We start from the raw sequence: 27,456 nt of genomic DNA, 5'->3' as shown, positions 1-27,456 counted from the left end.
TTGCAGTGTACGTACTCTCATTTCTCTCATTTCTCATTACTTTATTGTCCCATCGCTGGGAAATTCGGGTCACTTCCTCCCAGTGGAAAGCTAGCAGCAACGGAGTCGCGCTACCCAGGTCACACTGTTCCATTTGGTCGCGGGATTTGCACTTTCAGCTGAACTGTTCTTAGAGCTGGCTCGGCTTACTATAGCGTGCCGCGCGCGCGCCCCGTGACCTATTCCCTTTCGCGCGCTGTCTCTAGCAGACAAAGGCTTCTCTGGAGCATGTGTGGCATGGCGCCAGTTTGAAGAAATACGTGATTCTTGGTGTGAAAAAGGGATCGTTTCAGTGACTTACGCTTGGGATTATGTTCATCTTGTATATTTTGTTACTTGAATATACAGGCATTGTGTTGGTGCAAACTAGAGTTCAGCCATTCGACTCGTTTTGTTTGATTTTGTGGAATACTAATATCACTGGCACTCAGCTCTTGTTCTTTGTTCCTGTTAAAAGAAACAGAATTTGCGCGTTGTATATCAGTTTATAATCACACTGAATACTGATAACAGCCACCGACTGTGTTTTTATTTTGCCGTCCGTAAGTACTTAGTCTTAACTGTGTGATAGAGTGAAAACAAGTTTCGCTCCAGGTGTTTGTGTATGATTTCTCGAGCAGTTTTGGGGTAAGTTTTGTGAATTAACCCACGCGCAGGTTCTCGCTCGGAACAGGCACTCGCTACAGTACGCTATTATATGCAGCTCTGTTGACTGTCGTGTTTTCTTTCCTGTGGTATATATACAAGTTTGTGAGAACAATACGAGTGAAAAACTGTGTTGAAAAACTTTCAAATCGACTTGTGTGCTGCTATTGGATTACTGACCAACAGTTGCAGGGTCAGGTAGGCTTTTTGTTTTCTTCACATGCAGCTAACAATTTGCATGAACATGTATTGAAAGACCGTTTTTTCTTTCTTTTATATTACAGGCATTAATTGCACTATTTTGAATTATATAAACGCAAAACAAATTTCACATGCGCACCATACGCATGCCTATAATATGTTTTTAAATACGACTGTATATACTCTGTTGTTTGTATATATATTTTGTAAAGTGTTGTACATGTATATATCAGTGTACTTAGGGATTACCTTTGTCTTTTTTTCCAATATTTTGTGTTCTTTTATTGTGACACATTGATTATGATGTTTTGTTTACTGTGTTGTCTTCTGTCCTCTTATAGATTGTGCCGTGCTTTCGGATGTTGGGTTTCCTGTTTATTTAACTGTAGCATACATGTGTTTTTCAGATCTGTAAGGTGTGGTATAATTATTTACTTGAAGAGCAAACACCTTTTTTAATTCTCTCATTTAGCCTTTTTTCTGTCTTGTAAATTGTGGCATGTTTTGTTTCATACGATTGACATACATGTATTATCCGCCTATGTGTTGTCTGGGGCTAATATCATGTGGCACTTCGAGCGGATTTGGGTGAGCGCGCGCGAGCTATTTTTTTTTCTCCTGTGGTATATTATATATATATACAAGTTTGTGAGACTTGTATAGGAGGGCCGTGAGGTAAGCTTTTTTGTTTTATTCACATGCAGCTAACAATTTTCATGAACATGTATTGCCGTAACAGGGTTCCTGCAGGGCAGAGCTGATACAATTCAAGGAGTTTTCAAGGACATTTCCAGGACCAAATAAATGCTTTTCAAGGACATGATTTTCCCCAAATTAATGCGGTTCTCCACGTCTGCAAACTATTAGTCATTCCGTAGTTGTTTCCCTTGCTAACTTCCGGGAAAGAAAGCAACTACGGGTGACTAATAATAGTTAGTTCGTCTGCTTTCGTTTTCACTCGATCTTTTATTCTCCCAAAATGTGTGTACTGTATTTGACGAAAAAAAGGGGGATAGATTTTTTTTTTAAATAAGACAAGCTGCTGACGAAATGTATAGGCAACAATTTGGAAAAATCAAGTACTTTTCAATGACTATTTAACAAAACTCTATTTTCAAGCACTTTTCAAGGCCTGGAAAAGGTTTTCCAATTTTCAAGGAGTTTTCCAGGGTTCAAGGACTCTGTACGAACCCTGCCGTAAGATCTTTTTTCTTTCTTATATGTTACTGACATTATCTACACTATTTTGAATTTTATATCTACACTATTTTGAATTTTATAATTATATAAACGCAAAACAAATTTTACATGCGCACCATCAATGACTTTTACTAGTAGTCCTTGGCATAATATGTATGTAAATACGATATACTTTACTGTTTGTATATATTTCGAACGCACACACACACACACACACACACACACACACACACACACATGTACACATACACACACACACACACACGCACGCACACACACACACAGTGACACATTGGAAAACACCGCCATGAGTAAGCATCTTCGGCGTCATTGACAAACCTCCAAAAGGGAAAAGAAAGGTCACCTGTTATTCTATTCTCAAGAGTATACAATGTATAACCACTGTTCTACTTTCAAGTATTACACCCTACGCATGGAGACTATTTCCTTGCGGGAGTATATAGAGGGCCACTTATCAGGCATTCTGAACAGTGCAGAAAACGTTCTCACTGTTTTTAGGCTCTCTCTAGAGCGCGCGAGCTACAGAACCTTATCAACACAGCAGCTGCTGTCCACGCTAGCTGCAGACAAAGAAAGAGTCGTCTGTCAGGCGCCACTGTGAATGGGGCCGGGTAGGAGGGAAATGGGGGGAGGAAAGGAAAGGGAGGGTAAATAGGGGGATGAGGGTGGTTCTTGCCGGTTATTTTTAGCTGGAGCCAGCCTGGAGCAGAGAGTGCCTGAAATGAAACACAGTGAGGTGTCTGCGTGTTTAGGTGTATTCAGCCACCTGCACTTATGGCAGAATGACCAAAGTCTTTTACGTGCCATTGTGATGACACGGGGGTGGGACATGGCTTCCGTCTCTGGGTCTGCACATAAAGTTGACCCGTGTCCGTCCCGGCCCGAATTCGAACCTGCGACCTTTCGATCACAAGTCCAGTGCTCTACCAACTGAGCTACTGTTACATACTGTCATGTTTACACACAAACACACAGTTGCAGTTTACTGTCATATCCACACACACACACCCAAACACATTACAGCAGAACAACTTTAACTCAAATTTCAAAGAAAATTTACTCATGGCGTAATGCTTGCTCCCCGCTGAGTGAAGCACATTTGACATTGTGGCGCAACCAGTGAAATCCGAATGTCCCAACTCGATAGAATGCATAACGACTTTTCTCCTGAATCATCTTTCCGCTCACAGGAATGTTTCTTCGCTTTGCATCGCTAAACTTGTCCCATACACGATCATTGAGGTTTTCGTACAGGCACCTCTTTTTACGTACTTTCGCTTCGCTACCCTTCTCGCCATCTCGATAACACCGAGTCCTTATCCTTGACGATACACAGGATTTGCGTCTTCCCGACTCCTAAGGAAGTTGCCGCGGATTGCCATTTCACTCGATTAGCGATTACTTTATTCGCTCATTACTCAAGAGTCGGCGCTTTTCTCTTTCTTTCGCGAATCTTCGTTTGTCAACAAGTCGTCAGAAAACTGACAAGATAGCGAACAGAGGAAAACTGGATGTATTAGGATCTCGCGCGCGCGCGAGATTTCTTTTTTTTTCGTCTCGCGATAGTTGGAGGAGCGAGAGCCACCATGTTGTGTTTTGTCTGCTCAAAATGTGCGCAAAAGTCGTAAATCATCCCAAAAAGCTTGGTCGTAAGTCGCGTTTTGGGGTGAGTCGCCCACTGGGGGTTCATTATATAGTAAAATGCATCCGTGGTGGCAAAATGGAAAATCTTTAAGTAAATTTTCATTTGATTAATATACTTACCCAATTCTTATGAATGCATTGACTTCAGTCCCACATGCTAGATGTCGAAAAAAAACCACTCAAATTACCTGTCCTTTGTAGGGTGGTAACCAAGCTAAAAGCGACGCCATAGCCGTTGCTATGGCCTGACCTTGCTCAGTTACCCACAACACCCTGCGCACCACGTGAGCGCCAGCATCCGTAATAATCATTCGAGACTATTAAAACACCCCAAGGATATAAGACAGCGGGGATGGATGGGAGGGTATTAACTATAAGAATTGGGTAAGTATATTAATCAAATGAAAATTTACTTAAAAATTTTCCATTAAATTACATATTCTTACTCCAATTCTTATGAATGCAGATTCCTCCTAAAGGTGGAGGGAACCTACTTATGTCCTTGTAAGGACCTGCCCTGCAGCAACTAAAGCTGGCAATGCACTGGAGCCAACTAGCCGCGTGCAGGAGATATCCCGAAGATAGAAACTGATGAACACATCGTCTGATCTCCAGTAAGCTGTTTGCAAAACTTCGCCTAGGCGAACAGAACGCAACACGGCAAAAAAGGAAGCCCAAAGTCTGTTCCTGAGCTGTTGGCAAACTTCGCATATATAGGCGAGAGGAACACCACCAGCCAGAGAAGAACACCAGACTCTGGACTCCCTAACGTCTGAAAAGGAATAGAGGGAGGACTGAACGCCCCCCCCACCCTGTTCAAAACGCACCACTCATAGGACTGTCCTATGAATGTAGCAGAGCCTCTAGAGAGAGACAAATAAAAGATGTCTCTTTCACCACATTGTAAAGAAACAAGAACCTGAGCTAAAGCTCGTGGTTCCAAAAGACTGTAAAGTCAAAAAGGGATTTAAAAAGTCTAACCAGACAGTTAGAAAATCCGAAACTCCCGGAGCGAGAATCCTCCCGAGAGGAGGGAATCAAACACCAGAGGAGATTGACCAGGTTTCTGAAACCCCAAAACCTGGCCAAAAACCGTGAACAAACGGAACCAAAAGCCCTAAGGCTACATCCTCTGGCAAACCAAAAACGCATGCGCCTCACTGCCCTACAGGGCTGAGGCCCAGAGTAAGTAGAACAAAGTCCAACGCGCTAAACAAGGGGGAGCCTCTAAACCTCGTAAAACAAGGTCCTTTGATCATGCCCACAAGAGCGCCATGAACAACAGAAGAGAGGCCTATTTGTTTCAAAACAGCTGAGATAGCCGAGACGCCGGAACCTCAAAGAAGAGGCCCAGCTGCCCAAAGCCAAAAAATGAAACAGAGGTGAAAAACCACCTGGCTTGAGACTCGAGAGAGAGGCGCTAAGGAGTTGCACCCCCGCTCTATATCCCCAATTGGCCAAGGAGGCCAAAAAGGAGCATACACAGATAAAGTGGAGGAAATATATGCTTCATGCCCAAAGACCAGAGTCAGAACCCATGATCTAAAACACAAACAGCACGCCTCCAGACCCGTAAGCAGATGGGCCAACCCCTGTGCAAGCCCTGAGAGGACCTGTTGAGCGAGTCGGCCAGATCGCAGAGCTGGCCGGGGAGATATTCCCCTGAGAAAATGATTTAGTGTGAAAACCCAATCAGAATCCCTTATACTCTGTCTGACAGGGAGTGAGAACTTGCTCCTCCCAGCTAGTTCACATAAGAAGCAACAGAAGAATTGCCCGAATGCAACAGGACATGCCTGTAAATAGCCAAAAAGAAAGGCTAGTAGACTGAGAGCTACTGCTCCTAACCCCAGGCAAAAGAGAAGCCCAAGGAGTTGCGTCTACATCACAGCCTCAAGACTGCAATTGCCAGTGCAGGCCCCATCCAGACGAAAACGCATCCATAAAGCGGTCTAAGTCCGGGGGGAAACAAAGCTAGGGAAAAAACACCCTGAGCGATCCAAAAGGATTCCAGCCACCTTCCCGCGTGGAGGAACCCACTCTGGAGGAGGACCCTCATGTCCCAGACCTGTGAGGCCGAACCCCCCAAAAAACTTGAGGAAAGACTAGAGGGCCAGCATAGCTATCGATACCGTCCGACCGAAGATCGGGTCTAAAGACCTCGCAGAGGCCTGCTCTCGTGCCAGTCTGGCAGTGAAAAGAGCTTAAAGCCTCCCTATTCTCTCTTGTGTGAAGAACAAACCTTCCAAGAGACAAAGTCGAACAGCATGCCCAGGTAAAAACCTGGGATAAGGACAGCTCGGAATTTTGCCTGGTTACTGAGAGCACCAGGCAAAAAGCCTGGTTCAACACCAAAAGAAAGTGCAGCTGACAAGCTGATTGACCTTGAAAAAGCTCAACCAGCCCCCGAGATAGTCCAGAGACCAACACCCTCCAGAAACCGAGCCCTTTCCTGTGTGCAGAAACGCAAAAGGAAAGCTCATGTGAGAGCACAGAGGAAAATCTCAGCCAAAGCTGAAAACTCTAGCCCATGCCGACCCACCTCCCGCAGAGAGGGAGGAGACACTGAACCAAAACACCCCTTTGTAACCGGGAGCGCATAAACGCGCTGCCAGCGGTCCAATAAGGAAGGGAAAGATTCCAGCTATTGAGTAGGTTTTAACAACCCCAGAAAAAGCCTGACCCTTGCTTCCTGTAACCGGCGTGAAATCAAACCCCTTGTAAAAGAAGGAGATCACACCAAGCAAAAACAGTGTGGGCCTAAAACGTCACCGAGAAACTCCTCCGCTCGGTGACGACCCTAGCCCAAGCTGCCAGCAGCCTGGCTAAAGCCTTATCCTCCCTAACCCAAAAGAGCGTTCAGGGAGGATAAGATTGCCTATAAGAAAGCACAGAAGAGAGTCTCAGCCAAAGCAGAAAACTCTAAACCATGCCATCCTAGCTCCTCCAGAGAGGAGAGGGAGGAGTAACATCATGAAAACCCCACGTTCCCTGTGGTCTGTAAGCGAAGCCAGGAAACTACAGCAGTCCCTCTCATGAACGGACACCCTTGGGCCATAGCAAAACTGTCCGTACATTGCAGGTGTCCGGTCACGGGAGGGGTGACCACACCACCCCCTCCCCCATACACTCACACAGAGACACACAAACAACAGGATTGAGTCTATATATGCTAATCACTTCTTGTGGCTACTAAACAATAAACTCCTAATACTTCTTTAAACGTTCTGTAAAAATGATTTGTATGAAAAGTGTTGAAAAGAAGAGATAAAATAAATCCTCAAGGCAGTGAACACACTCACCATGCACTGACATACGAAAGCAGCCACACAAACACAGCACAGAGGAGCGTGTGCAGATGCTTTGCAAGAATAAGCTTGAAAACCAGTTTGAATAAATAGCAGCAGATAGAGCTGCATGTCATAATCATGTAATTTATTTTCATCTTGTCTGGCTTTATTGACATGCATGCCGATCATGTGGCATGGCAGTGACTTTTCACTCTTCAGTCGGAAATACACTGTACATAACACAGCTCCCACTCTCCCTCACTAATGCCTACCCCAAGCCGTGACAACTGATGCTTGGAAATTGTGTGGAAGAGTACACCTCTCTATTTCTCTCCAATGCTCTTCCTGCTGACATGCAGTGACACCGGACACCCCACAGAGTTTAGCCAGCTACCCCTCCACCCCCCACCCCCCTCCCTCTCTCTCTCACTCCCTCCAGCCATGTACTGTTTGGGGCTGTGGCCAGAGAGGTCAGCTCCAACTGTTCACTCAGAGCAAAACCAGTTGACTGTGTCAGGCTGAGCGGAAACAAGAGTATCTTGTCAATGAAAGAGGTTACACAGACACACGATGCTGAGAACTGTGGCCGGTTTTTCACTCTCTTTCGCTCAGGACCTTCATCGACTGTGGTTTCTGTTGTTTACGTCCAACAGACAAGAATAAAGAGCACAGTGCAGTTTCATGTTGGCATCTTCGCATGTACTCCACTCCTGACCAAAACTACCCCCCCCCCCCCCCCCCCCCTCCTGATGGGTACAGGTGCACTCAAGTTACCAGTGACTGTCGTCACGCCATTGCGGCTGTGATCTTTGTACCAAGAGCCGGACTGCTCTGTTATCGATTTTGTTGTGGTGAAAATTTGACGATGGTCTGTCCGTACATTGGAGGTATGACCTGCTGTTGGGACCGAAAATGAGTGTCCGCGTCCACGTTTTGCAGGTGTCCGTTTAAGGAGGGGCAAATATAGAAGGAAAACACTCCGTGCCGAGCAAATGTGTCCGTACATGTCAGGTGTCCGCTCACGCCGGGGGCCGTACATTGCAGGGACTGCTGTAGCCCCTGGCAATAAAAAAAAGTCCGGATCAGACCCTGAGCCTGAAAATTCCCTGCTATCTTCTTCCGCACTAAAAGTGAGAACGAAGCAGCCTGAAACCCCGAAGCCAGCAGTTCCCTGCGTATGAAGCAGCGGGAAAGGTGTAGGCTGAAGACCACTATCCTAAGGTGCGGATCAAGCCAAAAAGTGTGGCATGTGGTAGGCAATCACCGGAGACTCAGCAAATGAAACAATTGCGAGAAAGCCTGTGAAAACCCAAAGCCATCCCGGAAGAGGAAGGAAGAGAGACACCCCCAACCTATCCGGGACAAAGTAAGCTGCAACAGCAGCCGCTTTTTGTATGGGAAGCCTACAACCAGTAGGCCGCCCTACACACTCCCCCTCCTTAAACAAGGAGTCCGAATCCTAACCAGCAGTTGTGTAAAAACACAAAAGGAGGGGAGACAGGGGAGGTCGCGCACTAAACACTCCTGCCGATAACACCGCCAAGAGTGAGAATGAAAAGCATGATCAGTCTCTGACTGCGAACCCAAACCGCCCACCTGAACAAGAGGTGGGGGGAAGAGGGGTTGGTAACTGGCACAGCTCCCTGCCGAGAAGGAGAGAGAGTGGGGAAACAAGACAAAGCCGGGCCCGGCGCATCTTACCCCACCCTACCCCACCCGCTGTGCGAGAGAAGCATCCCAGTGCTAAGAACCAGACTACCTGGTTTGAACCACAACTCACCCCAAGTGGGGAGGGGGGTGGTCCAGCAAAGCCGTAACCCCTAGAGGGGGGAAAGACTGAAATAGAGAAACGGCCGTAAACGGCCGATCCTCACTCGTCCACCTGCCGAAGTCAAGTAGCCCTATCACTCACCCACCCCTAGGAGGGGGGGGTGACCTATGCTGGCTAAGGACAATGACCACTGGCCAGGCGATACTGTTGCCAAGTCCCCGCAAACCATTGTGAATACAAAGAATGGGAGACTGGAGAGAAAGAGTATGTTCTGTCTCCGCCTGCCAGAGCAACCGCTCACAGGTAGACAGCCGGCACAGCCCGTGCAGAGAACAAAACGGAGCAAAGCTCATTGTTCCTCGACCACTGTGCGAGACACCCTGCCGAGAACAAAAGAGAGTCAAGCTCATTGTTCCCCGACCGCTACCCGCGACAAGCGCGGGCAGCTAACACAGCCACCTGCCCCAAATGGAGCAGAGAAGGAGTATGTAACATAGCCTGGAAAGCCGTACATAGCACCCCCACTGTGTAGAAAGGCCTGAGCCACGCCATGCCCCAGATGGGGAGGGGGGTGGCTCGTCACAGCAGTAAGAGCGACGGAGAGAGACGAACCGAAAAACGGCCGACCCCCATCCGTCCACCTGCCGTAGTCCTATAGCCCACCGCCCACCCACCCCGATAGGGGAGGAGAACGATTGTCGGGCCAGGACAATAGAGGCACAGACTGTGAAGACAGTCCAACAGCGGCCACCCAGTCCAACCCAGAGGGAGGGAAAGGGTGGAACGCTGCTCCAGCCCCCACCCGATCCTGCCCGGTGGGCGGGAAAGAGTGAGTCACTGATACCACCCCCACCCGAACGCGCCCGGAGGGCGGGAAAGGGTGGGAAGCTAACACAGCCCCCTGCCCGCAAAGGGCAGAGTGGGAACAAGCCCAGGCCGTGACTTACCGTGCCCCCCCACTCCCCCTTCCTCACGGTAAGGGGGCTGCATGACCGACCCAGCTGTGCTGAAAGCAAGCCGAGCGGCCAAAGCAGGCCCCCTCTCCCAACGGAGAGAGTGCTCGCGAACAACCCAGTCTACCAGTGGCAGAAAGGACTGAACCGAACTGGCCATTTGCACCAGACGACGGTGCGAAGCAGGAGCGCCCCCCCTATCCCCCCCCCATTGGCGGGGGGCTGCGTAACACACTGTGAAGTACCGGAGGTAATCAGAGTGGTTAGACGCAGGCAGGGAGCAGGCCCCCCCTCCTAAAAGGAGGGAGTGCTCGTGAACAGCCCAGAGCCACCAGAGGCAAAAAACAGGCTGAACCGAACAGGCCATTTGCACTAGACCACAGTGCGAAGCTGACGAACGAGAGGGCAGGAACCGCCGATCGCGCCTGAAACAGCTGAGAATAAAGACACAAAACATCGTTAAGTCCCCCCCAAAAGGAGGACATTGACTGATTCCTCTTACGCAGAGAAAGGGGAAAGAATAGCCACACGGCCACCCCCCCCCCCCCCCATCAGTCGCACCGACGACGATCCAACAATAAGTCTATAACTATAAGGAGCCTAAAGGCTGATTAACCCCAACAGGGGAAGCGAGCTGTGAAAGAACTGAACCCGCCCTCGGAGGGATAGGAACATCAAAAGAAGTGCTGTTTGACGGATCTACGACCCGCATAATAGGCAAATCAAAGTTCTTTGGCTACTCTTAGGTTTAGCTTTCTTAACCGGGCTAAGAGCCTTGTCACCTTCCAGTCTCGCGCCAAGTTTAGCTTTGTTGTCGGCCATTTTAAGACCGGCGAAAAACAGTCACCCAGAACGAAAAACTTCTGCGTGCCTGCTCAACACAAAGCTATCAAACAAAGAAAAAGGAAAGATCTCACCAAAAGGTAGATGGACAGGTAGACCCACAAACACCATCTAGTCTCACGGACGAGCCGGCAAGCGAAGGCCAAAAGTGAGTGACAAAAATCGACACGTCCACCGTGTGTTGTCGAAAGTCGAGAATGATTATTACGGATGCTGGCGCTCACATGGTGCGCAGGGTGTTGTGGGTAACTGAGCAAGGTCAGGCCATAGCAACGGCTATGGCGTCGCTTTTAGCTTGGTTACCACCCTACTAAGGGCAGGTAATTTGAGTGGTTTTTTTTTCGACATCTAGCATGTGGGACTGAAGTCAATGCATTCATAAGAATTGGAGTAAGAATATGTAATTTAATCGGTAGTAAAAAGGGAGTAGTCGTAAAAAGGGGGTAAGGGGGAGTTCTACTGTACGTACCAACTGAGCTACCACAGTACTATACCAGGCCCCCGGTTGGTTAAGTTGAGTAACAAACCACATTCCCTTGATGCAAAATAGCTAAGACTAGAAACTCTTGCAATTGCAGCAAAGATGTTATATATCTTCGAATTTTGTGGGGAGATAAGGTCATTTTCAATTTCACATCTACTTGTCGTGGCACTATAAAGCTACTCTTGGCAAGCAGACTTAGCAAATGGTTTTAGTCACCAACATTGAAAATGCTTTGCAAAACACAATGCAGTACCCTACAAAAATGCATGGAGGAGTTCACACAAAACACAAACAATATTTAATTTATGGAAAAATGCGCAGTGACTGAACCTCTCGTGTAAACAGTAAAGACTATGTAGAAAGTTGCCATTAAGTTAAGAAAAAAGTCCACTTCATGAGAAACAGAGAGCAATGCCACACTTGAAACAGAGTGATGCAAAGCAGACGTCTTTTGGCATACAAATGTACATGTACAATCCCAAGGTCAATCATGATTCAAACACACTGACCCAAGTAAACTAACTGCACCAACTCCAAGATTGCAACACGAGGCTCTCCAAACTTCTCTTTCCACAAAAGTAAATTAACTATGATTATGGTGAGCTGCCTTGATGATGCTGTGATCAAGTGGACTGTAACATATGCTTGCATTGCACACTCAACTTACCTTGCCCTCAGAGCCTGGCGTAGGAGAGCAAGTGGAGGGCGGAGTTTGTGAGTTGATGGGCGTGGCCACGAGAGAGCACACAGAGGGGGAGGCCTCAGAGGAACTAGGTGTGCGTCTCCCCATACCTCCCACGCCACACATGCCGTTGGTGCAGCGGATGTAGAGCCCTAGACCCCCTGTACGAGAGAACACCTCAGCCGCCATGCCGTTGCCCCTGGCAGACACATGGGAGTCGCTAATGTCTGTGGTGCTGGTGCTAATACTGCAGTTTTTCTGAATCAACAACTTCAGTGACTCCATAGAGGCTGAGTCCAGGTCCTGTCGCTGTGGCAACAGTCTTGAACCCTCCTCATCCCAATCAGAATGGCCGTTTTGTTCCCCCCCGTTTTGGTAAATCACAGCTTGAGATACGGCATGCTCAGAATTAAAGCGACGCCGAGACTTGAGGAGGAAAGCTTGGTCAACCTCTTCGGAACCAGTGAGAGTGTCAGTGGAACTGTCAAAAGCTTTACTATCCACAGCAGTGGTCATTGTGCTGTGGTCACCATTCACAAGACTGCTCTCAGAAGTTTGAGTGTCCACCTCCACGCAGTTAGTATTCTGTAGCACAGGGGCCAGATCATGGCCGTTCATAATCGCTCGCTCTTCTGCTTTTCCATTTACAGCCCTGCCATTCACTGTGGGACTGGTGTCAATCACACCATTTGGGGAACTACTCTCTCCATCACCCAGTCCTTCCCCCAGGGGCAGCGAGAGACCATCAGCCAGCTCAGTCTGCGTTGCAGTGGATTGTTCATCCTCACTGGCACACACACTAGATCCAACACCGTTCCACACTTTCACATCCCCCTCTTCATCATTGCACACTTGGTCGATCTTCCCGATCTGGTTGCCATTTTGACACACAGTGTGCTGCAAAGCCTCCTCCTCTTCCCCATCAATATCAGCCTGCTGTTCCGATTGCCTGTCATCTTCACTCGTTGTGTCCTCGCTCTTGGAAATGTCAGACGTGTCGTTGTCGGAAGCATTTCCACTGCTGGGGTCGTCTGAGTTGCGAGCATGGCTGGAGTCGACTTCTTTGGACAGCAGCGCCATGGTGTCCCCTCCACAGCCGATGTTGGGGTCACTGGAGCGACGAGTCGGGTTGCTGGCACCATCTTGTGGGGTGTTGGTCACCGTGGTCAGGTTGTCACATGACCGCGTTTTGGTTAGACCGCCAGGCTCCTCATCCGGGGTCAGAACCTTGTAGACACACACAAAAATCACTGGTCAGCAATTACAGCACTTCACGCCTTCATTTGCTGGAATTACAAAGCTCAACAACAACAATAACAAAAGCAACAGAAGTGCAATATGAATCTATCATGAATCTATCTCTGTACAAGCAAGACTAATTCCATCATTATACATTTCCGTGCATCATAATTCAGAACCCATTTGGATGAAATGTCTGTCTCTCCATGGGTACGATAAAACAACAAAAACCTCTGCGTGTTCAGGACTATGTTTAACATGATTCATTCCTATAGAACTTTGCATGACCTGTACAACTGTTAAATATCGGATTTCTTTTACAGTTCTTAAACATATATATGGGTTGTTCTATAAAGCTGTGTACCACTAGAGGGTCAAGACTTAAGAGATTGCGGAACGTTACTCTTGCTTCTCAACTGTTATAAGGATATTAGCCGACTGCAAATAGATCAAAGAGATAACAATAAAAAATAAATCAAGGAGATCGTCTGGTAGGTTAGTGTTTTTCATGAAAGAAAACACATAAAACAGCATCAAAATGGCGCCCAAATTGTGACTGACTTAGTGTTTGTTACATTTAGTCAAGTTTTGACTAAATGTTTTAACATAGAGGGGGGAATCGAGACGAGGGTCATGGTGTATGTGTGTGTGTGTGTGTGTGTGTGTCTGTGTGTGTGTGTAGAGCGATTCAGACTAAACTACTCGGCCGATCTTTATGAAATTTGACATGAGAGTTCCTGGGTATGATATCCCCGGACGTTTTTTTCTTTTTTTCGATAAATACCTTTGATGACGTCATATCCGGCTTTTTGTAAAAGTTGAGGCGGCACTGTCACACCCTCATTTTTCAATTAAATTGATTGAAATTTTGGCCAAGCAATCTTCGACGAAGGCCGGGGTTTGGTTTTGCATTTCAGCTTGGTGGCTTAAAAACTAATGAGTGAGTTTAGTCATTAAAAATCGGAAACTTGTAATTAAAATTATTTTTTTATTAAACGATCCAAAAACAATTTCATCTTATTCTTCGTCATTTTCTGATTCCAAAAACATATACATATGTTATATTTGGATTAAAAACAATCTCTGAAAATTAAAAATATAAAAATTATGATCAAAATTAAATTTCCGAAATCGATTCAAAAACTATTTCATCTTATTCCTTGTCGGTTTCTGATTCCAAAAACATATAGATATGATATGTTTGGATTAAAAACACGCTCAGAAAGTTAAAACGAAGAGAGGTACAGTAAAGCGTGCTATGAAGCACAGCGCAACCGCTGCCGCGCCAAACAGGCTCGTCACTTTCACTGCCTTTTGCACTAGCGGCGGACTACGTTCAGTTTCATTCTGTGAGTTCCACAGCTTGACTAAATGTAGTAATTTCGCCTTACGCGACTTGTTTTGTTTTATCCCTGTGGCTACCAATGAAATGTGACCATAAAACCATGGACATACATCTTCGTTATGTTTTGTGCTAGTGTTGCATATGAGACAGTGACAAAAGGTCAGGTGTCATGTCTACTGTCCCGAATGACACACGATTGCTGACATTTCACCATTGCCAACAGAATAAACAAATAAGAAATAGGTAGAAAATGAATGTGAAAACTGACTTTAATTGTTGATCAGTATTTTCTATACCACTAACAAATAATCTACTTGCACATAGCTGTTTGGCAAATGTATGTTGCATGGGACACACTGACATGAAAGTGGAAGATGTTTTTCCCTCTAGAGAAACTACATATCAAGTTACACTTTTTGTGCTCTTCCATTCCAGTTGGCAATCAATTGTTAACGCATGTTATTAGAAAAAATAGAACGAAAACAGATTAGATAGAATGAAAAATGTACTGGTGATGTCATTTGGGACATACTGACATGAAAACGTCACCTTTTGTCATTGTCTCTTATGCACTTAGCTGTTTGCCCCACCAAATGTTTGAAATGTGCATTTGGATCGGTAAAAAAAAAGGTTTCTGACGTAACATTTGGTTTCCCAAACCAACCGCAAACTAGCGCAAGCATGCCTATAACCATGGGTGGGATTGAAAAATGTCATGAATCCTGAACTGAACAACAACAAAACAAACAAAAGAGAACAAAAAAAGAGGCCATAATCGAATCCGAATTTCCGGCATATACCGGAAGAATCCCACCCATGCCAATAACTCCTGTACGCACGAATATGAGATTGAGTGCGTTATCAGCCATTACTGATGTGTTGTGAATGTGTTAGAATGTGCGCCATGTCAAATCGATACGATTTGACTGTGCTTTTGCCTTTTGCCACTAAGCTTCGTTTCCTGGATTGTAAAAAATTATATTTGTCACTTAGCAACGCATCAGATGTTGTGTTTCTTTTGCATCTGACGTTCTACAACATCGCTGAAAGGTATTTCAATAAAAAAAAAGAGTGAAGTTTTGGAACGCAGCAAGCGTGGAGCGTTTTATGTGTCGTTTGCAACGAGGGACGAATGTTACGTCGGAAACATTTCACATTTTCGTATTCAAAAAGCATAAACTTATCTTTTGTTTAGCATGGCACCATGGCATGTCTATATCTTTCACATAAACCATAAAAACAACCTATTCAGACACTTTCAATTTTCACGATGCATGTCACACTTTTGGTACATAGCTTTATGGAATGACCCATATATATACATAATACTTGGACAAGCACATATTGGGGAAACAATCTAACAATCACTTCTCTTTGAATCATTCCTGTGCAGACATGAAGAACCATTTCCCCCAAATTCTTGTCCCCGAATGCCAAACAAGAGCAGCATGACATACAGAAGACCTAAATACTGTTGTAACTGGGGAGAACTACAAACGCCTAAACAATCTACAAGTCCTTTTGGGGATAGTAGTCATATATATATATATATGTGTTGGAGATAATTATACAGTCCTATATGGAGAGTTTTCATTTGACAGTGGCCAACAAATACAACGCTAACCATTTATTTGTATCTTTAGTCTGATTGACCACAGTTTCTTCATTAACCTTTAGCACGTCAATGCCCAACTATATTCGCTGAGCATCATCTCTCTCCTGAAGCCTGCGGCGGCTGTAGTCACCCTGCTTGGGTTGTTTGAATTTCCCGCCGGTATGTTAATTTGCATACAACCTTGACCCCGTATCCGGTTTTGAAACGAGGCTTCTAATATCCGTTGAAACAGTTGTTTGTGTCTGTTCATGTTCAAGCAACTTTTATCAAAAATTTTAGTAATAAATTTTCATTTGATTAATATACTTACCCAACTCACATATAGCAATTAACCCTAGTTCAGTGCTGGTAACGCTGTACGCGTCCCCTTGGTAACAAGGAAGGCGCCTCTAAAAAAAAAAGTGACATGAGACCCGTAAGGGTGTCTAAGCCAGCCCGGAAACGAGACTGCCCTCCGTATGCGCGCGCATACACCGCCATATGCAATTCATTCTAAAGCGAAGCCCAACTCACTCCTTTTTTAGACCCAAACACCCACCACAGCGGGGAGGCGGGAGGGAATAAACGATGTGAGTTGGGTAAGTATATTAATCAAATGAAAATTTATTACTAAAATTTTTGATTAAATTACATATCTTACCCAACTCACATATAGCAGATTGCTACTATAGGTGGCGGGTATATAGTGAAATCATGAAATTAGAACCTGTTCCAAGGCTACCATAACCGGTAACGCGGAACTGCCGTCCTGTCCCAAGACGTCTCTGAGGGAGAAGTTAATAAAAACCTCCTCAGACCGCCCGTAAGCCGACTCCAGTACTTCAGCCAAACGGCCCGACCAGAGGACTGTCAAAGAGGAGGCCCAAGGCCTTGCCTCATACGGTGAGAGGCAAAACTGCCCTAACATCTCCAGACTGTGTTAATCACCAGGTAAGCACCTGTCTGATCAAAGTGGAGACTCACTTGGTTAAATAAACTTTCGCAATATCCTTACACCTTGCTGTGCTAAGTGATATCATAAAAGCTTCAGATTTTCTGACCCAATGCCGAGACCGTGACAGGTACCTTCTGAGAGTCCTCACAGGACAAATAACCACATCAAGCTCCCCAGGAGCAAGAGTCCAGTGTAGCAGTCCATCTAGGTAAGGTTGACTTCAAAAAGTCATACCCCTACCAGAGTAGATAGACCTGTACCCACCCTAATACAGTGTTTAACGTCATTTCCAACCGTTCAAGGTTAAATCAAGACGGAGACGAAAGATAAGGCAAATGGCCTTTAATTCAACGATCTAACAAGGTCCGTGAAAGTCAGAAAATTTTTCGAAAATCGAAATATTAAAAGAGCCAAACCTGACTCTAAAGGAGCCAAAATCTTGCTTCCTGAATTGAAAATACAATTGGAAGCTGGTTTTCCCCGTTTTCCGCATAAAAGCCTAGGTTGAATCACGATGGAGATGAAAGATAAGGCAAGTAACCTTTGATTCAATGATCTAACAAGATCCGTGCAAGTCGGAAAAAACTTCGAAACCCGAAAAGTTTAAATTGACTAAACGTGACTCTAAAGGAGCCACACCCTTGCTTCATGAATTGAAAATGCAACTCGAAGCTTGTTTACCATTTTTGCTTAAATGCCAGAAAATTTCGAAGCAACCCAAAAGCCATAGATCAGTCTTTCTTGAAAAAGATGTCCATATTCAAACTAGCCAGAAAGTATGCTTACTCCCACTCCTCACAGAAGCTACTAGAGTAAGCTTGGCCGTTTTCCGTGTAGATCCTCCAGGCTAGCCTTGAAACGGGTTAAAGCAACGCTGCACCAAGCCGTACCAAAGTGACAGAAATTACATAAAGTCTTAAAAATAAGACATGAAAGAAAAACGAAAACCCAGAATAGGTGGATCGCCACCTGCATTACACGTAGAGAAGAGGAGTTCATTCCGTAAGAAATAAGCGCTTCGTACCAAGCCAGTCTAAGTGACAAGCGAACAAACACGCCAAAACCCCTATAAAGACTCTGAACCAAAATTCCATCCACCTGTCACCTTCCAGCTGGAAAACTGGAAAAGGAAGTGGACACAGCCTGAATAACAGCAAAGGAACCGCAGCGACGGAACCGACAGCCAAAGGCTGAAAGGTGCCGACTACCAACACCCCAGTGTTAACGGTAGAAGGCTATCCCATCCTGTACCGGAAGCCACAGCCACAAAAGCGGAAGCGACCCCGGCCGTGGATTAGTAAACATCAGAACCCACAGGTAGCATAAAAACACACCGGACGATCCCGTTGTCCTCAAACCATTTCAGCTGCGAGCGCCACTGCACTTGCTAACATGAAACGGAACCTAAAATCAGTGCTCTTCAGTAATGCGTAAGCACCTTCATCTGAACAGCCGTCAAGCACAACCGTGCAATCCGGAAGCTGACTCCCTGTTTGACTTAACTGTCCAACAAAGAACCAGCCCTACTGTTCGCTACCTGCCCCCCGTTCCTGTCAAAACCTAAATGCCGTTTTCCACTGACCAGGCCACTGCGCTGGACAACTTGAACGGCAAGTTAAGCTGGGTGTCATCCACCACCGTGGACACACCCTCACAATCCTCTCCTTCCTACTTGGTTACAAAGTTAGGAAGGTGACCCCCAGAGAGACTCGCATGGTCAATCCAAGAATCACTCAGACCAACAACCTCCTGCCCCCAGGGCGGAAGCTTACGTTGCCCAGCCACGAAAATGCGTGCTACATTCCTCCTGCGAACGTACACCACTTTCACCGGAGAACCCGGCTACACGCGGCCAATTGCCAACTCCAGGGCAATGGACAACAAATCCAGGAAGCTGAAGAGAACATCCTGTTCCTCCGAACTTCCAGAAGTCGGAACCAGATAGAGGTGGAGTAAGTTACCCCTTTGTTCTCAACCACCCCTTCCGGTCAAAACTTAAATGCCGTTTTCCGCCGCCCACGTCACTGCGCTGGACAACTTGAACGGCAAGTTAAGCTGGGTGTCGTCCATCCCCGTGGACGCACTCGTTATCCTTTCCTTCATGCTCGCAATCGCAATCAGGAAGGTGACCCCCGGAAAGACGCTCCCGGCCAAGCCGTTCGCGGTCGATCCCAGAATCACCAACTTCCACAATACCTAAATGCCGTTTTCCGCTGCCCACGTCACTGCGCTGGACAACTTGAACGGCAAGTAAGCTGGGAGTCGTCCACCACCGTGGACGCACCCTCGTTAACCTCTCCTTCATGCTCGCAATCGCAATCAGGAAGGTGACACCCAGAAAGACACTCCTGGTCGATCCAAGCACCACCTAGTTTCGCACACAGTGCCTAAATGCCGTTTTCCGCTGCCCACGTCACCGCGCTGGACAACTTGAACGGCAAGTAAGCTGGGAGTCGTCCACCACCGTGGACGCACCCTCGTTAACCTCTCCTTCATGCTCGCAATCGCAATCAGGAAGGTGACACCCAGAAAGACACTCCTGGTCGATCCAAGCACCACCTAGCTTTGCACACAGTAAACCAGTCGTCTTGCACTACCATGCAATCCGAAAGCTGACTCCCGTACTGACACCATTGTCTAGCAGAGAACCAGCTTTACTGTCTACCCCCCGCCCAGAGGGCGGGGTCGGAAGCCACACACACTCGCCCCCGTCCCCAGACTGAGCAGAGTGCAGTGGAACTTCCTTACGTGTACCAGGGCTCTTACTCCCCACTGAAAGGCCGCCAAAGCGGGTTGAGTCAGCCGAGAGATAAGAACTTTCGCCCGGCCGCCATGCGCCTGAGGCTACTCGCTCCTGACCACGTGCCGAGTTTTGGCCGGAGAACCCGGTTACTAACTCAGCAGACATACCTTGTGTACGAGACGGAACGCCGGAATGCGAACCCAAAAGCGGACACGGCACAATCTCCTCATCCTGAGAGGCATGCACCTCCGCTCTCGTGACTGTAGTGGCAGGAGACGAGCGAACGCTGGCAAGCGAAGAGACGCCAGCCACACCCGAGGGAAGAGAACGAAGCTCCGCTCTCGTCGAAGTAATCTCGGCCGCTAAAGTAGACACCTGCGAACTAAGAGATAACAACAAAGCAGCAACATCAGCGGATGCCAACCCCGGCACCACAGGGGGAGAATCCCCCTTAGCAGGTTTATTCACGTGAGCGGTCTTGTCAACCGGCTTAGCCGACAAAATGGCCGCTATCTTGTCTACCGGCTTAGCGGGCAAATCACAAACACATCAAAAGATTTTTTTTTTTGCAAGAGTATCTTCACCAGAAACGGATCGTTTAGTCTTCCTAGAAGATTCTTTAGAAGAAGTGGGCGCAGCAGCTACCTTTTTAGGCGTACACCTCTTCTTGGCATTGTCGGCCATGACACAACAAAGACTCACGAAAAAATTTTGAAAAAATTTTGCAAGTCCAAAAAGCGGCCAACAACGCTGCCAAAATCAAGAATAAACAAGAACGACCTCACCTCAACAGTAGTAGAGAAGTCCAGATGCAAGAAGATACCAAGAGGAACAACAAAGTCAAAAGACTAAGTCAAAACGGCTGAAACAGCCGGAGCGTACATCAAATGCGACCAGTCTCACTGGCGCTGAGCTTTGGAATGAATTGCATATGGCGGTGTATGCGCGCGCATACGGAAGGCAGTCTCGTTTCCGGGCTGGCTTAGACACCCTTACGGGTCTCATGTCACTCTTTTTTTTAGAGGCGCCTTCCTTGTTACCAAGGGGACGCGTACAGCGTTACCAGCACTGAACTAGGGTTAATTGCTATGTGTGAGTTGGGTAAGATATGTAATTTAATGAAGTTTTTGGAGAGAATTAAAATGCAAGTCACAATGGAGTTTTCAGACCTCTTTCTCCATCAAGATTCTGGTGATGAATTTGAAGGTTTTTAGGCCAGAAAACTCTTGAACAATTGGGTGATGTAGCGATGTGAATGTGGAGGAATCGAACTGTAGCTCTGACTGAGTAGGACAGTGATGACAAAAAGTGAGTGCCAAGTATAGATATGTTCATGCCTGGCTGGTTGAGTTTTGGGACAACATCCCTGCAGGTTTGTCAGAGGCAGATTTATTGTCTTCCCGTTTTTTACGGACTATGTGGTTGATATACTAATCACAGAAATTAACGCTGGTCATTCAAAAGAAAAGAAACCAAGTGCTAATCGCATGTGCACTGAGCAAAATGTAAATCATACTAAGATAATAACATTCAATTGTGCGTCTTCTGCTTTTGACTAGCCTTACAAAACGTTCATTTTACAACTTGTACTGGTCAACTGTCTTTTTGTTTACTATAGGATTGAGTGTAGAAAGTCACTGCATCATAAGGAAGATGTTTGGGGTTTTTATGCACACGCACATGCCCGACAGTTCAAACAAGCAAGGAAAAGTGCTGTTTATTTATTAATTTTATTGTTTACTACCTGCATACTAAACCATAAAGCATGGAAAGTGTTACTGTGTGATCTTCAGGTGATTTCATGAAGGTAGTGTTACATTCAAAGCCAATCATAGAAAATAACTTGGCTGCAGGAGAGAGAATACAGAAAAATATGTGGAGTGCTAAAGGTTAAACAGTACAACTGTACTACAGAAGACAAGCTGAAGATTTGTGCCTGGCCAGCAGTCAAGTAAGCTGAGGGCAGTTTAAGCAGAGGGCAGTTACCTGGTCAGCCTGCTCTACAGAGGCAGCAAACTCATCAGCACTGGATGTCTTGAGAGAGTTGTTGGACAGGTACACAGAGCTCCACAGTGTCAGGCGGTGCAAGCTCCAGTCTGGCACCAACACCTGAAGCACAACCCCACAATGTCATTCCATGCAAAGGTGCATTTCAACATCACAAAACACTGGCAAACTGAACAAATTATAACCCACTATTTCAAGCTCTGATGTCATTATTGTATCAAAATGACACACGCAAATGCATCGAAATGAAATGTAAATTTGATGTAGACATAAAAAAAGGAAAATTTTACCCAAATTCAGTCCTACATACTTTTTTTCAAGAAAAAAAACCCAGGGGGATAAAAGTCAACGCTTCAAGCAAAAGGTCATGTTACAAGGAAAAAAAATCTCAAAGGGTCCACAGAATATAGTGAGCTTGCTTCTGTGCATTTGACAAGAGCTACAAGCTGACTGACCTCCTTGGCAGATTCATTGTAGAGGGGGTTGTGGAACTTGGTGTTGTCAGGATGAAGCAAGGTCCACACAGACGACGTTGGGTTCGTCAACTCCTCCTTCTCCCGCTCCCGACACGTGTTGAAGAGAAATGTGCCAAACAGACAGGAGTAGGTGTGCTGCACCAGCTTAATCTGTTAACAATGCATGATAACAGTTATTCACAACAGCAATGTTTTCATACAATTGAAGTCCTGAACAAAACTAACACTTTGTTAACAATGACTCCAATGTGGAAATAAGAACATATTAATTAATGTTCTAAATGAGCTTGAAGAAATAGCCCACAGACTGTGGTGCCTTACTTTTTACTGATCTATACAGCATAGAAGTACTCTATTCAGACAAACTAAGAAGGCCCTATAATGAAACACAAAGAGCACATTTTCAAAAGAAAGGATGCCACTTGCACTGACCAAGAAAGCTTCGTTGAACTGGAAATGACAGGGGAACTGCCTGGTGATCTGATAGACACAGTCCAGCCACTGCACAAACACCGGCGACTGTTCGTTGATGTCTCCACTCCCCACAGCATGGCCGCAGCGATCAGCAAACTTGTGACCAAACTGCAGCCACTCTCGCTCCACCAACCACTGGAATCCCTGAAAACACAAACAGCAACTTGAGTCAGTTTCACTTTATTGGAACGAGAAGACCGTCACACAACTACATCATGCACAAAGTATGAAGACATAACACATCTCTCTGCTTCAAAGTATGAAGACATAACACATCAACAACAAACAAACAAGTCGCGTAAGGCGAAATTACTACATTTAGTCAAGCTGTGGAACTCACAGAATGAAACTGAACGCACTGCATTTTTTTCACAATGACCGTAGTCCGCCGCTTGTGCATAACGGAGTGAAACTGACGAGCCTGTTCAGCGCGGTAGTGGTTTCGCTGTGCTGCATAGCACGCTTTTCTGTACCTCTCTTCGTTTTAACTTTCTGAGCGTGTTTTTAATCCAAACATATCATATTTATATGTTTTTGGAATCAGGAAATGCTGTAGAATAAGATGAACGTAAATTTGGATTGTTTTATATAAAAAAAATTTAATGACCAAAGTCATTAATTAATTTTTAAGCCACCAAGCTGAAATGCAATACCGAAGTCCGGCCTTCATCGAAGATTGCTTTACAAAAATTTCAATCAATTTGATTGAAAAATGAGGCTGTGACAGTGCCGCCTCAACTTTTACAAAAAGCCGGATATGACGTCATCAAAAGTATTTATCGAAAAAAACGTCCGGGGATATCATTCCCAGGAACTCTCATGTCAAATTTCATAAAGATCGGTCCAGTAGTTTGGTCTGAATCGCTCTACACACACACACGCACAGACACACACACACACACACACACACATACACCACGACCCTCGTCTCGATTCCCCCTCTATGTTAAAACATTTAGTCAAAACTTGACTAAATGTAAAAAGAAATTTCAAACTCTGCCCCTCGACTCCTATGAACGTTTGACAACCGAGCTAGCTATCTGCTTCCATCTCCAGCAAGTGCATTGGATACTAAGGCGTGTAAGAGTGGAAGGCCACAGAGCTACACCAAGCAGTGTCAGTAACACCCAATATGGTGCATGCACGTCACAACAGCTATAAATCTATGGAGCCCGCATTACAGTCAATGTTGACCTTTAACAAGCGAGATGTCAAGATAAGCACAAATGTGTAAACTAGGTGAAACCAAGCCCTCATCCCTAGCGACGCCAAGATGAAAGCCACCTGAATGGTGCGGTAGAAGGGGTCGAGCAGGAGCTGGGCCAGGGAGGAGATCTGCGCCGTGCGGTCCCAGCCATCAGAACAGTGGATGAGGACAGGGCGCCCATCCTCCACGGCTGACACCACCACCTGTGTGCTGTACAAGATGGCCCCCAGGTGCTGCAGCCAGCGCGTGGCCTCCAGACTGCTCATCCAGCTACAACACACACACACAGCACGGTCAGTGTCAACACAGCACAAACACCACTTATTAACCTGTTCACTGTGTTCTATTATTCTGGGATTCCTGCAAGCTCAGCCACGCTGAGCCAGCGCCAACGTTTCCGGCTCCCGGCTAATTATAGTTGACCTCCACTCTCCCGCGCGGCAGGCGCGGAAATCTCAGCACAAAGGCATAGTCTGGAACAGTGTACAGCTCATGTTTTCAGGTGTGAAAAAATCGTATTTCTTCGTGTGAAATGGACTGGTTTCCGTGACTTGGATTACCGTCATCTTGTGTATATTGTTACTCTGACATTCAGGCTAGGTGTATGTGCAAACTAGAGTTCCGGAGGGGATTCGGTTTGTTTGATTTTGAAGTAATACTGCTTTTGAATCTACCGGCAGGTCGTTCTTTGTTCTACTTCCAAGAATCAGAACGTGCGCATTGTATACCATTTTGTAACCACGCTCAATGTTTATACCAACCACCGACTGTGTTTCTGATGTTGCCGTCAGTAAGTACTTAGTCTAAACTGTGTCATAGAGTGAGAATTAGTCTGTGAGGATGTTTTTGTGTTTGACTTTGGAGCAGTTTTGTTTCGTTAATCCACGCGCCTCATCAGTGCATTCACGGTTTGAAACAGGCACTCGACTCTAGTGCATTTCATCTGTTCTGTTTTTTGTGATCCCGCGTAAAGAGTGTGTTTACACTCACATTTGAACCGTTTGGTTTGAAATTACACCCACTCTATTCCATTACAATGCACGTCATCTTTTTACATTTAGTCAAGTTTTGACTAAATGTAATTAACGTAGAGGGGGGAATCGAGATGAGGGTCATATGGTGTATGTGTGTCTGTGTGTGTGTGTAGAGCGATTCAGACTAAACTACTGGACCGATCTTTATGAAATTTGACATGAGAGTTCCTGGGTATGAAATCCCCGAACGTTTTTTTCATTTTTTTGATAAATATCTTTGATGACGTCATATCCGGCTTTTCGTGAAAGTTGAGGCGGCACTGTCACGCCCTTATTTTTCAACCAAATTGGTTGAAATTTTGGTCAAGTAATCTTTGACGAAGCCCGGACTTCGGTATTGCATTTCAGCTTGGTGGCTTAAAAATTAATTAATGACTTAGGTCATTAAAAATCTGAAAGTTGTAAAAAAAAAAATGTTTTATAAAACGATCCAAATTTAATTTCATCTTATTCTCCATCATTTGCTGATTCCAAAAACATATAAATATGTTATATTTAGATTAAAAACAAGCTCTGAAAATTAAAAATATAAAAATTATTATCAAAATTAAATTGTCCAAATCAATTTAAAAACACTTTCATCTTATTCCTTGTCGGTTCCTGATTCCAAAAACATATAGATATATGTTTGGATTAAAAACACGCTCAGAAAGTTAAAACAAAGAGAGGTACAGAAAAGCGTGCTATCCTTCTCAGCGCAACTACTACCCCGCTCTTCTTGTCAATTTCACTGCCTTTGCCGTGAGCGGTGGACTGACGATGCTACGAGTATACGGTCTTGCTGCGTTGCATTGCGTTCAGTTTCATTCTGTGAGTTCGACAGCTACTTGACTAAATGTTGTATTTTCGCCTTACGCGACTTGTTTTTTCTTAAGCATCTCAGAGAAATAACAACCCCAACTGTTGTGCTGTGTTGTTTTGTTTCGTTTTGTCTGTTCTGTTTTGTTTGCGATAATGAAACAAACGTTAAAATGTCGTCGAATCGACGAGTTTTGTTTCCTGTGGTATATATACAAGTTTGTGAGAACTTTCAAATCGACTTGTGTGCTGCTATTGGATTACTGATGTATGGCGCTGCAATGATACCAGTCAAAAGTCGTGTATAGGAGTGGACGTCAGGTAGGCTTTTTGTTTTCTTCACATGCAGCTAACAATTTGCATGAACATGTATTGAAAGACCGTTTTTTCTTTCTTTTATATTACAGGCATTAATTGCACTATTTTGAATTATATAAACGCAAAACAAATTTCACATGCGCACCATACGCATGCCTATAATATGTTTTTAAATACGACTGTATATACTCTGTTGTTTGTATATTTTGTAAAGTGTTGTACGTGTATATATCAGTGTACTTAGGGATTACCTTTGTCTTTTTTTCCAATATTTTGTGTTCTTTTATTGTGGCACATTGATTATGATGTTTTGTTTACTGTGTTGTCTTATGTCCTCTTATAGATTGTGCCGTGCTTTGAGATGTTGGGTTTCCTGTTGATTTAACTGTAGCATGCATGTGTTTTTCAGATCTGTAAGGTGTGGTATAATTATTTACTTGAAGAGCAAACACCTTTTTTAATCCTCTCATTTATCCTTTTTTCTGTCTTGTAAATTGTGGCATGTTTTGTTTCATACTATTGACATACAAGTATTATCCGCCTATGTGTTGTCTGGGGCTAATATCATGTGGCACTTCGCGCGGATTTAGGTGAGCGCGCCCGAGCTACTTTTTTTTCTCCTGTGGTATATTATATATATATATACAAGTTTGTGAGACTTGTATAGGAGGGCCGTGAGGTAAGCTTTTTTGTTTTATTCACATGCAGCTAACAATTTTCATGAACATGTATTGCCGTAAGATCTTTTTTCTTTCTTATATGTTACTGACATTATCTACACTATTTTGAATTTTATAATTATATAAACGCAAAACAAATTTTACATGCGCACCATGAATGACTTCTACTTGCAGTCCTTGGCATAATATGTATGTAAATACGACTGAATATACTCTACTGTTTGTATATATTTCGTAAAGTGTTGTATATATATATATATGTATATATATGTACTTGGGGATTACCTTTGTCTTTATCTTTCATTATTTTGTGTTCTTTTATTGTGGCACATTTAGGATGTTTTGTTTACTGTGTTGTCTTCTGCCGTCTTTTCAAATTCTCTCATTTATTCTTTCTTCTGTCTTGTAAATTGTGGCATGCATTGCTATATATATAACTATTGAGAGATGCCCCGCAAAACACACTGACATTACACCAGTTCATGAAAGGCAAAACTGGCCACTTATCACGCACTCTGAACCCTGCAGGAAACTTTCTCAGTTTTTACCCTCTTCGTTATCTATTGTGGCATGTTTTATTTTATATAACTGACAAGTAGTATCCTCTGTGTTGTCTTTTGCTAAATATTATGGCGCTTCGCGGGAGTTCCGGATGTTAAGCGCAAGCAAGCATGTGTTTATTATCAGCAGTTCACAGACTGATTACCAGTACACAGCCAGCGAGCCAGCCTTGTCGGCATCAGCTTACTGCTGTGTTTGCTAGCTGCCCGCGGCATATTCAGCATTTCTCAGTTCAAGCGCCAGTGGCAGTGT

The 27,456-nt window shown here is 45.1% G+C and overlaps 1 protein-coding gene and 1 long non-coding RNA gene across 2 annotated transcripts in view; both read right to left on the bottom strand.

The window, feature by feature from the left end:
* The window catches only part of LOC138977077 (uncharacterized), a 77,808-nt gene that overhangs the window by 13,647 nt on the left and 36,705 nt on the right, over positions 1 to 27,456 (bottom strand). The window lies entirely within an intron of this gene.
* The window catches only part of LOC138977042 (phosphatidylinositol-3,5-bisphosphate 3-phosphatase MTMR3-like), a 45,952-nt gene that overhangs the window by 9,030 nt on the left and 9,466 nt on the right, over positions 1 to 27,456 (bottom strand). Inside the window, exons 9-13 of the mRNA XM_070349944.1 lie at positions 23,891 to 24,083; positions 22,565 to 22,750; positions 22,112 to 22,282; positions 21,636 to 21,758; positions 11,759 to 13,000 (exon numbers count right to left, since the gene is read on the bottom strand). Of these exons, the coding sequence (XP_070206045.1) occupies positions 11,759 to 13,000; positions 21,636 to 21,758; positions 22,112 to 22,282; positions 22,565 to 22,750; positions 23,891 to 24,083 (1,915 nt within the window). The remainder of the gene's footprint in view (positions 1 to 11,758; positions 13,001 to 21,635; positions 21,759 to 22,111; positions 22,283 to 22,564; positions 22,751 to 23,890; positions 24,084 to 27,456) is intronic.

This window comes from Littorina saxatilis, linkage group LG9 (genome assembly GCF_037325665.1).
Source record: "Littorina saxatilis isolate snail1 linkage group LG9, US_GU_Lsax_2.0, whole genome shotgun sequence".
Classification (NCBI taxonomy): Eukaryota; Metazoa; Mollusca; class Gastropoda; order Littorinimorpha; family Littorinidae; genus Littorina; species Littorina saxatilis.
The sequence above is the reverse complement of the archived record's forward strand: the minus strand, read 5'-3'. Positions and strand labels throughout refer to the sequence as shown.